The 14,096-nt window shown below is 59.4% G+C and overlaps 1 protein-coding gene across 1 annotated transcript; it reads left to right on the forward strand.

The window, feature by feature from the left end:
* Positions 1 to 1,230: 1,230 nt before the first annotated feature.
* Positions 1,231 to 7,959, forward strand: LOC142823104 (maestro heat-like repeat family member 5). Its single transcript, XM_075913406.1, has 9 exons — positions 1,231 to 1,383; positions 1,914 to 2,057; positions 2,850 to 3,026; positions 3,408 to 3,563; positions 3,947 to 4,069; positions 4,490 to 4,592; positions 5,898 to 5,972; positions 6,591 to 6,741; positions 7,610 to 7,959. The coding sequence occupies exons 1-8, from the start codon at positions 1,267 to 1,269 to the stop codon at positions 6,695 to 6,697; spliced, it is 1,002 nt and encodes a 333-aa protein (XP_075769521.1). The 5' UTR covers positions 1,231 to 1,266; the 3' UTR covers positions 6,698 to 6,741; positions 7,610 to 7,959.
* The last annotated feature ends 6,137 nt before the right edge of the window (positions 7,960 to 14,096 follow it).

Genomic DNA, 14,096 nt, shown 5'->3' on the forward strand with positions numbered 1-14,096 from the left:
CAGATGGGAGGTGGGGACAGCTCAGTGACTTTTCTGTCTCGTTCTGACTTCAGGCTATGGACACGCTCTATGAGATCTTTTTCCTGTGGGGATACCGAGAAGCCATCTTGCAAATGTTTCCCCACTTGCTCCTCCTCTGCGTCAGGCAGGTGCAGCATGTGCTGGACCTGCGCCTGCCAGGGACCTGGACGGCCAGCCAGAACTCCAGCCCTGAGGGATCCAGCCGCCTCAGCCCCTTGAGGTAACGGCAGAAAGGAAGGGGAAGAACAGATTTGATCTGCTGCACCCGCAGGTCACACACGGCCCCTGCGGAGCCCAGGCGCAGTTCTGGGCAGGTCTGTCTGGGGGGAGCGGTGCTGGGCACCCGTGTGCTTGTGAGTCACGCTTGCTCCTCTGACCCCGCCCACAGGCCGGCTCCTTCCCAGCACAGGCAGGGACCACGTCGGTACCTCCCCATGCGCCACCTGCCGAAGTGTTAGGGCCTCGGCCCCACAAGGCGCCAGCCCAGAGCAGGGTCACCAGAGCACACGCAGAGAGAGCAAGGCCGGCAGCACTGGGGCCCGGCCCGGCAGGGGGGCCGTGTCACAGGCAGGCAGGAGCAAGAGGGACCATGAAGCTGATTCCGTGTGGACTCCCCTGGGGGGAGCTGGGGAGCCCGAAGGCACCTCAGCTGCTGCAAACGGGCAGAGTTTTGCTCCCTCGCACCAACTAAGGATCTGGCCCATGTGCCCAGTGACCTGGTGCCGGCCCCAGCGAAGAGTCAGGTGTTGGACCATTGGGAGCGAGGGCACCGAGCATCTGTAGAAGCTGCAGTGTCACCACCTGCCAAAACCTCAGTGAGCCCCGACAGGGTGCTGGGTCCATCCGGGGGAAACCGGCTACTGCTCACCATGCCTTGTGCCCCAGGCCTTGAGCGGGTTGGGCTGCAGTAGATTTCTGACACCAGGATTTTTTTTTTTGAGTTTAGCACGTCCCTGGAGGCCGTGAAGACCCTCTTTTCCATGCCCAGATACTGGAAGGAATTTGCCAGTATCCAGTTACAGCAGGGCTGGGAAATGATCGCCTCCCGCCATCACTTCTCCCGAGGGGTGGGCTTGATCGCAAGGTAGGAGTCTCAAGTTTCCTCTTCCTGCGGCCTGTCTGGGCAATGGGAGTTGGGCGGGAGATCCTCCTCTGCCCCAGCCGGCCCTCTCAGCCCCGCAATGGGGGAGGGACTGTCTCTCCCTTTGGTAATCCTGGGGACTTTCCCTTTGCTCTTCCAGAACCATGGTCGAGCACCGGAACCCACAGGTCCCTGTGGTTCTCAGAGAGGCCATCGCCATCGTGCAGAGTCGGGAGGAGGAGGAGGCGCTGAGAGAAATCGCCCTGACTTTCTGCACCGAGGTGAGAGTCCGGAGCGGCCTGGCACACGTGGGCTTGTGCAGAGCAGCTCAGACCCCTCCTGGGCCAATAGGAGCTGAGGCCCATGGCCAGCGGTTCAGCAGTCTCACAGCCAGCCAGCTCCTCTGCCCACGCAGATACTAGCGGGACTGGGCAGAGTGGAGGGGGCAGGGTGAGATTGCTCCTGGCTGCATGCACCTCCCTGGGACCATGTGACAAGGGGAGATGTTTCTCCAGCACCCCAAGCCCGGGCCTCTCTCCTCGCCTTCCCCTGGGGTTTCTTTTTCCTCTGCCACAGCGCTCTGCCCAGGACGCTTAGCGGTCCCCAGAGAGTCCTCAGTCCCTGGAGTTCATTAGGGGCTTGTGGATTAGTTGCCCTTCTAGGAATGGACCATTTCAAACACCAGCCACTGGCTCCTTCACTCCAGAGATTTTGTGCCGCAGAAAGTGGCCAGTTGGCAAAGATGATGGGGCAGGCACAGACCAAAGGCAGATTTCTGCTCCTTAGCCTGACGCTGATTTTCTCTTTCCAGTTTCTCCAGAGTCCTTCCATCCTCAGCACTGTCACCAAATCAGACCTCCAGGAACACCTGATGGAATGGACCCGAGACAACAACCCTGCGATACGGAGGCTCTGTCTGCGAGGCCTGGCCAGTGTTCTCTTCTGGCCGGGGAAGGTGAGGGCACATCTCAGGGCTTGCTGGGGTGACTGCTGGCTAGCCAGTGCGGGGAACAGCAGTGCTCTGTGTGGCTGGTTTGGTGCCTCAGAGGGAGGGCCCCAGTCGTGGGCTGTAAGTCGCCCTGTCTCTGAGGAGTTTGCCTTTGACTTGCCTCTCAGTGGTGCCCTGGGGAGCCCCGATCTGACACCAGGGGACCGAGGAAGCCTGTGGTGCTCCCAGCGCCAAAGATCCTGGGGTGCGATACTGAGCAAACCAGGCGCGAGGGGGTGTCCCTGCTCCCAGGCAGAGCATGGTCAGTGTAGGTGGTGGGGAGGCAGGGGCAGGTGAGACTGCTGCAGGGCCCAGGGCAGCACTGCGGGGCCCCGGGCAGCGAAATTTCACGGGGCCCCTCCTTTGACTCGGTGCATGCGCGGAGCCCGGGACAGCCGCCCCGCTCGCCCTGCCCTAAATCCACTGCTGTGGGGCGGGGAAGGAGACTCAGGTCGTCGCTCAGGGCAGTGGGGGGAGGGGAGGTGGGCAACAAAGCCCAAACTTGGCAAGGGCAGAGGAGACGGGGGCGGGGTCAGAGCTCGGTGGGCGGGGCCTGGAGCGGCTCTCGGCAGGCGACAGGGCAGGCTCTGCTCGAGGGCCAGGGGTGCAAAGCACCTGGCGGAGCGGCAGGAGAAGGACTTTCTCCCCTGCTGGGGGGCTGGGCCGTCCCTGGGGTCTGGCCGATGGGGAGGGAGGGTCCAGCCCCTGCCCCAGGCTGCGTCCCAGGACAGTGGGGAGCTGCCTTCTGCATTCCCACAGGGGCAGTTGTTACGGGCCCAGCTGCCCGGGACCATCGCCATGTTCTGCGCCACGAACGCAAGGACTGTCCTGGAGGCCATGACGGAGGCGGCAGACGCCACCTACCTGCTCGCCGGGGAGGGGCTTGGCTCCATCTCCCAGGACATGGCAGCCAGCCTGCGCCCGCTCATTGACCACGTAAGGCTGGGAACCCCAGAGAAGCACATTCCCCCTCCCTCCTCTCCCTGCCGCCCTGCTATGTCCCTGCCCAGCCCCTTCCCCCCTCAGGCCGGCCACGCAGCACCCAAGGGGGCCCCTGCCATGGGTGGGGAGTCTCTGACTCAGCTCCCTCCCTGGCAGAGCCCTTCTGGGCCAACCTGAGCGCCAAGCTCCCAGCCCTGCTGCAGCCTCCCCCCCGAACCTCCTGTCCCCAGATCCTCCCCCGCCTGCTGCTGCTCCCCAAGGGGGCAGGCGTGAGCGCCAGGCCCCAGGGCCCCGGGAGGGGAGCCCAGAGCAGTCTCTGTGGCCAGGGACACGGCCCGGCTCTCACCGGCTTCCCCGCCCCACGTGTCCTGCCAGGAGAGGGGCAGTGTCCGCTCAGCCGCCATTTCCCTGCTGGGCACCATGCTGAGCGGGGTGAAGGACCCAGACAAACCGGCCGTGCAGCAGGAACTCACCAGCTGCCTGCTCCCGCTGCTGCTCCACCTGGCAGACGAGGAGCAGAGCGTGATCCTGGTAAGTGCCGCGCTCGGTATTTCCAGAGAGCAAAGCGCCAGAGTCCCCTGGGCCCCACCAGTCTCCAGAGCCCCTGCCCAGCCAGGGCCACTGGGGACGTGCAGGGGCCACAGGGGAGGGCCCCTGGGCTCAGACCCTTTGAGGTCCCAGAGCGGCCTGGCGCTGCCGTTGCCATCTCTGCGCAGAAGGGCTGAGCTGTGGAGATCCCGTCCGGCTCTCGCCAGCCAGTTCTCAGCCCCTCCCCTGAGCAGCCTCCCTTTGGGAACAAGGGGCAGGAACCTCCCCTGGCAGGGAGAGCAGGAGCCCAAGGAGCAGGGAGGAGGGGACGTGCCCCAGACGCTCCCTCTCTCAGCGAGGCCCCTCGCTCTCCCCTTGTGCTGCAGAGCTGCAAAGTGACCCTCTTCCGCTGCGCCGTGTTCCTCGGCTGGGCCAATCGGAAGAGTCTCTTCTGCAGCCTGGCCTGGGACGGCTCCTCGCAGCTCTTGCCGTGCGTCGGGCAGTGCCTGGTAGGTGTGTTCTTTGGGCCCGCAGAGCAGTGAGTGGGGAGCTCAGGGAGACCTTTCTAGCCCCACCCCCGAGCACCCAGGGAGTTCTCCACCCCGCTCGTCACGCAGGGACATCAGAGGCAGCCCCACCTAGAAGGGCTCCCTTGGGGTCCTGCCCCTTTTGCTTGTGGGGTGGGCACAGCGGCTGTGCACCCTGCTCCTGCCCTCCACTCCCCTGCTGCCCTGCAGGCCCTGTGGGGTTAGGACACTGGGACTGCTGGGCACAGTCTGCATCCGGCCCTTCAGAGAGGGGCAGCTCCATCGTCTGGGCTCCTACTGGCTCTTGCCCTGCCCTCCCTCTGAGCTTCAGCAGCCCTGGCCTGCCCGCTGTGGGCAGATCACGTTGTCTGCACTGAACATTTCTCCCTGCTCTGTTCCTAGATGGAGAATAACGAGAGGAACGTCCCCAGGCTCCTGTTCCAGGCTTTAAAGTATCTGGAAAGCTCCCAGCCGTCCATCCGACATTCTGCAGCCCTGTTCATCGGTAAGCAGAGCAAACCCACGTGAGCTTTTCCCGTGCTTCCTTCAAAGCTCTTTTTCCACTTCCCACTCCGTTCTCTGGGACCAGGGGGAATTTTCACTAGTTTCATTGAACAATCAGTTCAATAGGTTACGATGTTATCACAAACATGCGCTGCCCATCCCGACAGTCTCATCCAATCGCATTAATGGCTCTAGTCTCTCCAGCCTAACCAGCATCTCTTCCTCCTTGTCAGTTCTGGGCTTTCATTGTCTGTCATCCCGCTGAGACACATGGGCACAGACAGACATAGCCCGGATCCGATATGTTTTGTTCTCTGCTTGTCTGGTGGTGAGCCTGGGCCAGGCAGAACTCAGCTTTCCCAAAGGTCCCCCCTGCGATACGTCTTTCAGTGGGCTTACAGCAAAATTAAGTGTCTCCCAAGCACAACTTAGCTTTTTGGGTCACTTGGCTTAAGAGCTGCATCACAATGCCAGTGGGAGGGGGGAAGAGGAGAGCTCCCTGCAGAAGTCATAAGGACACCGCACATTTAGCGTTCTGGGGACACGTCTGTTTGAATTAATAAAAAATGAACATGAACCGAAAGGGGTTTCAGGACAAGCATCAGCCAGCAACTCAGGAGCCTCCTGCAACTGCAAATGTGAAACATGGAAATAACATGGAAGAGTTAGTTGAATAAAATATCAGCCCTATTGTGTTTTTGTGTATGATTTAGTCCTTCCCATCCCTAACATGCTGCTTCAAGATCTGCAGCTTAACACTGGTGATCATGTGCTATTTCCTAAATTAACAGAAGTCAGGTTATCTACCAGAATGACTCACAAGGTGCTCTCTAAGCTGGTGTAAATTGCTACTCCCAGCTATAAATTACTATGTGTCACTGAGGAGATTTGCACTAGTGTTTGAGGCAATTAGAGAAGTAATACCAGTGGGAAACTTGATTTAAATCAACGCACCCAACCTGACAAGCACCAGAATCCGACAGTGGGGATCTGCGGGTGCCAGAATTCACATTTACTGCAAGCTGGAGGGAGCCACTTTGCCATTTGGTCCCTTCCAACTTCTCCTGCCCACAGCTTTTTGGCCACATCTCCAGGAAACCATCAAGATGCGATTTCAGTCGCCTTTGCAATCGGCCTTTCAGTGACTTCTGGGGCCGGATGCTTTCTCCAATGTGCTTTGCGCCACATCGAAGGGCCGGGTATTGAATTTCCCAAGGGCTGTCTTGTGGGAATGGCTGAATCTTTAGCAATTTTCAGGGATGATGTTGAAAAGTCCTGAGCTCCGGGGTATTCCTTGTCTGTTTAGGAGAGACCATCCACCATTTCGTCTACCTGTTGGCGGAGACAGTGAGTGCAGATGGCATCTTCCGCCTGTGTGAAGGTAAGGAAACAGCTCTGGGCGTTCAGGCATCTGTGGGCAGTATGAGGCCTGAACACAGCTGCCCCAGTGTCTGTCTCTGTCTGAGGACAGTGCTTAAGGTGGAAGAATGGTCTTGCTGGTCAATGTAAGAATGGGAGTCAGGAGATTTGAGCCACCAGGAGCAACTCTGTGCCTCACTTTCCCCACCTGTAAAATGGGGATAAGAACACAAAGGCTCTCAAGGGAGGACGGCCAGAACTGAAAATGACTAGTCAGTAGCAGGAGGAGAAGGATTCTTACCCTCTGTTACAAAAAGTTCCACCACCTGCTCCCCTCCACTAGAGAGGTTGTAGGCCAGGGACCTTCACCCAGAGTTGGGTTCTCGGCTCCTAGGCCATCCCGTGCGGGCCCCCAGGAAACACCTTTCCCTGCCACCTCTGGAGCACTGAAGGCGGCACAAATGCACAAAGGATTCGGTTGAAGTTAGGAGCCGAAGCCCCTTTGCGGCTCTGCACTTAAATGTCAGAGTTACGGTTGCTGTCGTGTTCCCGTGGCAAAGGCCATTCGGAAGCAAAGGTTTCCCAGCCACCTGTGACAGCAGCTCTGTGAGGTTTCCAACCCATTTCCTCTTTCTTTCAGCTTTCCAGGAAGTGCCTTTAAGATCAGACAGGACCACAGCGATCGTCCTGAATGAACATTTTAAATGGCTGCAGAAGCTTACGAACCTCGTGTGGGGTGCGTTTTGATTAGGGAGCGGCACCGACACAGAAGGACTCTTCATCCTGCCACGGTACGTACAACACACGGGAGCAGCTCTTTGGAGCAGGGGCTGGGCCGTGGGCTGGGTATTCACAAGGGACATTAGCTCCCGTAGCACAGTCCAGCCCAGAGACACCTGGGAAGACGTTCCAAGGCTCTCACAAAGCCGGTGCTGACCAACACATGGAAAGCAGAAACCTGAATTATTCCTGTCTGTCTGAGATGGGGATGGGGGGAGGCTTAGTTGTTGGAGCAGTGGCAGTGGGGCCTAGTAGTTGGAGTGGTGGCGGTCGAGTCTAGAGGAGCTAAGAGCAGGAGCCAGAGCCAGGAGTCAAGTGTGGGCCTGGAACCGTCTAGGAGCAGGGCTGGGAGCTTAGCTGGACTGTGAGCCGGGCTGCGCTAGGACTAGGGACGAGGCTGGAGCAGGAGCAGGGCTGGAGCAGGCTGAGGCCTGGGCGGCCTGGCACCACTCTCAGGCAGAGGAGAGGGCCAAGCCATGAAGCGACACTGAACAGACTGAGTTGCTGGTTCTCCTCGGAGGTGCCGATGCCTCTTCTGAGACTCACCAGCCCAGCTCCTGCCTCCTGCATTGGCTGGAACCTGACTCAGGGCAACTCAGCCCAGCGTGGGGCTTCCTCAGGCTTCAGTTCAGGGATCAGTCGGCCCCTCGAGCCGGGCGACAGATTCACCCTCCCCTCTGAGGAAACCAGGCCCTGCTGTGGCCGGCTTGACAAGGCCCTAATAGAGCCTGGGGTCTTCCCTGCACGGGGCCAAGCGCACTCCACAGCATTAGCCAAGAGGAGAGCGAGGGGATGGGGGGGAACCTGCCCTGCTCCAGAGTCTCCCCCTTGACAATTGTGCTCTTCTCATCTGTGCTCCTGCCCTTTCTCCTCTGGCAGACACCGGCTGAGCCCACCACGAGCCCGGCCTGGCCAGAAGACCAAGCAGCTGGGACACCAGGAGGATGCGGAAGAGGCAGAGCTGCACGTGACGGGGAACCAGCCACGCAGGGGCCAGGAGCCGTTCCGCCCCCAGGCCAGAGGAAGCCGAGCCCCTCCCCAGCCCTGCGGTCTGGTCTCCAACGTTTGTCTGGCCCGTCACCCCAGGACACAGCTCACGAGTCACCATCGACCCACCCATCTCCGGGCCCTTCCCACCGGCCTCTGCCCATCTGGGTGGGTTCTTCTCGTCGCCCATCGGCCTTCCCACAAACACCAGTGTGGGACCACGCTCCTGGGGGGAATGGGACTGCGCGCGCTCTGGGGTCCGCGGTGTGGGGAGGGACAGGGGCTGCGCACACTTTGGGGTCCGCGGTGGGGGGAGGGGCTGGGGCTGCCCAGCGCTCTGGGACTGGGGTGGGGAGCTGAGGCTGTCTGGCTGCTCTGGGGCTTGTGGGGATGCCAGGGAGCCAGGCAGCCTGGGGGCAGCGGTGGGAGGGTAGAAATCTGGGGCTGGGCAGCCACCAGTTTGGGGAGGAGAGGGCAGGGCAGGGCCAGCAGCCTGGTGGGCATGGGGGGGCGGAGCCTCGGGAAGAAGGGGCGGGGCTGGGCTTTGCCGTCCCATGTGAGCCGTTCGCTCACTGCCCATGGCTCCCACTGCTCTACCAGTCGGGGTAGTGGCCCTGGAGAGAGGGGACTTGCCCAAGCACCAGAAGTGCTGTGCTCAGGTGCTCTGACTCCTGTGACCCCTGCAAGAAACCCCCACAGAGCCCTCTGCCCACAGGGGCGGGTTTCACTCCCCCTTCGGGCCATCTCAGAATAGACACGGGCACCAATCAGAGCAGGCCAGGCCCGGAGACCTAGACCAGAAGCCCTCGATCTCTGGAGCCGAACAACTGGCCGGTTGGCAGCATCGTCCCGGCGATCCCACGGCGACGCTGCGAGGAAGAGGTGGTCTCGCCCCAAGAAGGTGTTTTTCAGGAACTCTGGCCGAGGCCTCTGGGCTGCGCCGCCTCGGATTGGTGCCCGAGTCCCTTCTGCGATGAGCGAGGGGGTGAAACCCGAGGCAATTGGCAGAGGCCGTGTGGGGACTTCTTGGAGGGGTCCTGGGACCCTCTTGTGGGTTTTCTCCCCGTGGATCTGCCTTGGGAATGGATTTCACCCATTGGAGACAGTTGCAGGCCAGGACGCATGTGGAATTGGGTAACGGGACCCCTCTGAGGACTCCTCTGCCCGCCCCCCACCAGTCACGGTGGCCCCTGCCCTCAGGACCAACGAGGGCAGGGGGGGCCACATCAAATAGGGGAAGTGCCTTGGTGTGAGGATCTTCCCTCAAGAGGGTCCTGGGACCCCTCCAAGGAGTCTCCCCTCCGTCCTCTCCCAACCAGGGAGGGTCACCCCCCGCCAAGGCCAGCTCAGAAGGGAAACATGCACCAGTCAGAGCAGCTGGTGCCCGAAGGCCTAGGCCAGAAGCCCCCATCTCTGGAGCTGAGCGGCCGGCCGGCACCATCGCCCTGGACGTCCCAGCGCACCACTGCGGGAAGGAGCCCGTCTCGTTCCCAGAACTCAGCGCCTGGCCCGTCGGGCTGCACCTGCTCTGACTGGTGCACGTTTCCCTTCTGAGCTGGCCTTAGGGGGGTGACCCTCACTGGTTTGGAGGGGGCTGGTGGGGAGATTCCTGGGAGGGGTCACAGGGCCCTCTTGTGGGCTGGACCCCGCAACACGGCACTTCCCCCTTTTGGTGCAGTCCCCTCCCTCAATGGTTCTAAGGGCAGGGGCCACCATGACTGGTGGAGGGCGGGCAGAGGAGTCCTCAGAGGTCCTATGACCCATTTCCAGATGGACACTCTGCCAGGGACATCTGCCCCCCATCGGACTGACAACTCGCCAGCCTAACTGGGTAACAGCTGAGAGTTTGTCTAGTCACTGGGGACAGACCCACAGTCACGGCACGCTCGTGAGTTCATGTTGCTGGCCCATCGGTCCATTGGTGAAACCCAGTCTCGGGGCGGCTCTACGGGGACACCTTCCCTCTCAGTTGTTACGTCCAGGTGCGGCGGGGGCATAGGGCATGGGCAGTTGGCTGCGGTGCATGTTCTGGATGGGGGCAGGCTCAGGGGCGCGGCTGGGGATGGAGCGTATGGGGTGCAGGCTGACGAGCAGAGAGGATTCCCCCCAGCCCTGGCTCATTGCAGAAGCTCAGGGCAGGTGAGAGTCACCTCTCCATGGCGGCAGCACCTGCCCTGAGAGTTGCTGGTGGGTGCCTATTCCCCCCAGTAGGGGCAGATCTAGGCTGCGGGAGGGGGGCAGCAGAGGTGTCTCTGCCTGGCTGTGACAGCTCTGCACTAGGGCAGCAGGGAGAGGCGCTATTGCCCCAGCCAGGCAGCTCCACTTTGGGGTTGCCGGGGAGAGGTGCTTTTTAGAGATGAATATCCCATTTCACCGGTTAATCCAGCTGTTCTCAAATGTTGTGATAGCGCAGCCCCCCTCTAAGTTGCTCACAACCCCTGTGTAAGTTTGAGAACCGCTGGGTTAACCGATGAAAGGGGCAGCCAGAGGATGCTGCAGCCCGGCCGGGCGGGACCGGCTCCCCCAGCTCCTGAGGCCGGGCTAGAGCATCTTCCCCCTCCCACACAGGCAGGGTTACTCCAGCCCCGCCGGAGCAGCACCTGCCTGTGTCGGGCCCTGCGGGGCTGAGCAGACCCCTGCCCACGGCGGCGGGGTGCTCCTCCAGGCTCCACTGGTTACCCAGAACCAGTGAGCAGCCCCCGCACATCCCGGTTCACTTCTCACCTCCCGAGAGCCTCTGCCCCATGTCGGCAGCCTTGGGGCTGGAAGGGAAATCTCTGCTCTGCAGCCCTGAGCCCTGCGCGGGGATTCACAGGCAGCACATGGGGCTTGACAGGAGACGTTTCAGTCCAGTCTGTTACCGTGGGCAGAGTGTGCGTGCACTAGGGGTGTGAAAGTGCCAACGTAGAGGCGGTTACCTCCTGAGCCTCTGCTCATCGGTTAACGTGCACGGTAACAGGCAGCCCCCCCTCAGCACTGCCTCTGCATTAGAGGCACATGGGGGGCAGGTGGGGGCCGGTGCGTGCAGAGAGCCAGCTTTCAAGGCAGCTCCCCGTACGCACCAGCTCCTGCCGGACCATTTTCCCCCGCGCAAGGGTGCCTCTTTCACAGGCAGCAGCTCAGAGCAGGGGGCAGGTAGAAGCTAGTAGACCCGGGGTGCTGGTTTTTAAAGCAAGGCCCCGCATGTACCAGCTGTAGTGGAGCCGCCTGCCCCCCACCCTGCGCTGCTGCCTCCAGTCCAGAGGCAGCAGAGGGGAGGGGAAACCATGAGCTGCCTGCCCCCTGCATGTAACCGTGTAACTTAAGTACGTGCATGTTCCCGTCCCTAGTGCATACACAGCGTGTGGCTCACAGAGCTTCTCCCTCGAGTGTGTTCGTTAACAAAGCCATTTTGTACTCAGACTGAATGTAAAAACTGTCCCTGTAAATGAGTCATCTGCTCGCCTGTACAAATAAATCAATAAATCGATCTCTGCTGTCGTCCCTGGGTCGTTCTTGGCGCGTTCAATAGAAATTTGTGATTTTGGTGGAAATTGAGGTTTTGGCAACAACCATGTTCTGTCTCACGTGGACTTAAACATGGGAATGTAGAAACATGGGGGTGTGACAGACCAGGCCTTGTCTGGGCACAGCTGAGGGCGTCCACTCAGGGCGAATTGCTCAAATTCAGGGCTCCTTACAGCCCCCAGATTGGTGACCTCTCCAAACAGGCCACAAACCAGTCCCACAGAGCACTTCAGCTGCCTGCCTGAAGCCTCACGAGCAAAACCCCACCGACACCTCAGCAATATCCGTGCCCCAGATGGCCCCGGGCCTCATACACAGGTGGGGGGTCCTAGCACCCAATCCCACCTACCCCGAACAAGTTCTGTCCAGTCCCAAGAAACCAGCCACAGATCCCTGGTCAATTTACCCTTTGGACCTTGCCCACAAATCACGCTGGGCCAATCCTTTAGCATCTAACATCTAAAGGTTTATTATTACAAGAAAGGAAAGCATGAGAGTCAGGTTATTAAAGGATAGTGCAGCCATCAGAGCAGGAAATGGGGGGCTCAGGGCAGGGAGCTGGGAGGTTGTAGGGACTTAATGGGGCTGCCCACAGCAGCGAAGGTGGAGCTGCTCCAATGGCAGCTCCTCTCCGGGGGTTGCAGTGGGGAGGGCTGTGCTGCTCACTCCCTGGTAGAAGCAGCTGACTAGACAGTGCAGCCCCAGCCCCCAGGGGGAGCCACTGAGGCAGATGCTGCCCCCTGGGGGCAGAGACAGAAGCTGCTGGGCCGCTGGGGTAGCTGTTTCTCGCCGCCCTGGGCTGGCTGGGGAGCTGAAGCAGCCGTTGACGGGGCAACCTTGGAATTCTTGGGGGGGGGAGGCTGTAGCTGCTCCCCACGTGCCTTCTTCTGCATGGGCCTCTGGCAGCTTCTGCTCCTCCCCCAGGTCCTGATCCCACCACTACGGCCTTTATATAGTGATTGTTCACCCAGCCTCAGCCAATCACCTTCCACCCGCACCTCCTTTCAAAGCTGTATTGTAAAATGTAATTGAAAGTGTAACACATTTCAAACACCGAGGGTACGTCTACACTAGCTTGTTAGTTCGAGCTAGGTAGGCAAATGAGGGAAACCGGAGTTGCGAATGAATCCCAGGATTTAAATATCCTGGGCTTCATTTGCATGTTCCCGGGCGCCACCATGTTTAAATCCCCCTTAGTCCAAACTCCATGCCCGCGGCTAAGTGCGGGACGGAGTAGGTAATTCGAACTATCATTACTCCTCGTGGATCTCTAATTCGAACTACTACTCGGTGCTGCAACATACCCTGAGACACCATCTTTTCAATTCTCCTGGTGACCGGCAGAGTTGGGAGCCTCGACTCTTTCCCCTCACAGCCACGTACAACTGCCTGGTGTCCTGAGAGCCTCCCTGGTATCTTCCCTCAGTTGTACTCCTTGCTTCTGGAGGATCTTTGCTACAAACTGAAGCTCCAAACAAAGGACTGAATGACCCATCCAACCTCCATATGTGCTCCAGAGACGTGACTTAAGGCAGCAGTTTATTCTGTCACTCCTACCAGCCAGAAACATTGTGTTTACTTGAGTCCTTTAACTAGTTTAACTCTTTCTTTCTTTCTTTCTTTCTTTCTTTCTTTCTTTCTTTCTTTCTTTCTTTCTTTCTTTCTTTCTTTCTTTCTTTCTTTCTTTCTTTCTTTCTTTCTTTCTTCAAATAAAGCTTTGGAGTTTAGGGTTGAAAGGAGTGGCGCACGGTGATTTTTGTCTAGGTTTTGAGTTATAAAATGAGCTGAGAATGTGATGGATCCTTTTGGGATGGTGTGGAGGAGGGGCTCCCTGCTCCTCCTCCTTCCTCCCGACTTGTCCAGGTCTAGCGTCCTGCCAGCCGTCCCCTCTAGGGCGTATGTACAGTCTCTCCTGTTCGGGTGGCAGTTTATGTGCTGCCTCCACAGCAGTTAATGCCAGTGGTTCCCTGCCAACTGTGGGTGGGGGTAGGTGGACCCAGTCCCGTCCTCTCTTATGGGTCCCAGCCCAGGGCCCTAAGGACAGGTATGGCTAGCTCCCTGTCCGGTTGGTAGGGCTCCAGCCGCAATGCACCAGCCCGCCGGCTGATGGTACGCAAGCCCTGCCTTGGGCTACTTTCTACCCCTATGGGTTTCTGACAATTGTGCACAGTGTCCTCCTACCCCCCCCCCTCCGCCCCCAGGCGTCTGTCAAACCACGCTGGGGCTCCCTGGGACTCCTCAAAACCCTTGCCTCCTCCACCTCCGCTCCTCTCCATCCTCTCCTAACCAGTTCCCACTCCAATCCTCGGCTGCCCCCTACGCTGGTGTCTTCCTCCCTTTTAAACTCCTGCGCTGGGATGCGCCACGCCAGCCCCTCCCCCGTCATATGCCCCTGGGCCCACCCCTAGGCACCGCTCCCCCCAGGATGTGCCATTCAGCCTCATGAGTTGAAACCATCTTCCCTCCTCTTGCTTGGAGAAATTTCCTACTGGAATCCAGGCCAACTCTTCTGCTCAAATCCCTGTTAGCCAGTCAGCTAACTGGTCAACCAAGCACTCAGTGAAATACAGAGATTAAAAACACACTAGTAGGATGGAGGCCTTAACATTCCTGCCTGGGGTACAGAAAGTAAATAACAAAGTGCTATTTGCTCCTTCGCCTTCCAAAAGAACTAGGTGCCACCCAATTCAATAACTATGTAGCAGGTTTCAGATAAACACTAGGAGGTATTTCTTCATGCAGTGCATGGTCAGCTTGTGGAACTCCTTGCTAGAGGACGTTGTGAAGACCAGGGTTTCAACAGGGTTCTGAAAAGACCCAGATACATACATGGAGGACAGGCCCATGCGTGGCTGTTAGCCAGGATGGGTAG

This window comes from Pelodiscus sinensis, chromosome 32, assembly GCF_049634645.1.
Source record: "Pelodiscus sinensis isolate JC-2024 chromosome 32, ASM4963464v1, whole genome shotgun sequence".
Classification (NCBI taxonomy): Eukaryota; Metazoa; Chordata; order Testudines; family Trionychidae; genus Pelodiscus; species Pelodiscus sinensis.

Bases quoted from the DNA above. Each gene is read 5' to 3' on its own strand.
- LOC142823104 (XM_075913406.1), top strand. From the start codon at position 1,267: ATGGTCGAGCACCGGAACCCACAGGTCCCTGTGGTTCTCAGAGAGGCC. The intron at 4,070-4,489 runs GTAGGTGTGTTC...CTCTGTTCCTAG, and splicing joins CGTGCGTCGGGCAGTGCCTG to ATGGAGAATAACGAGAGGAA. The intron at 5,973-6,590 runs GTAAGGAAACAG...TCTTTCTTTCAG, and splicing joins CATCTTCCGCCTGTGTGAAG to CTTTCCAGGAAGTGCCTTTA.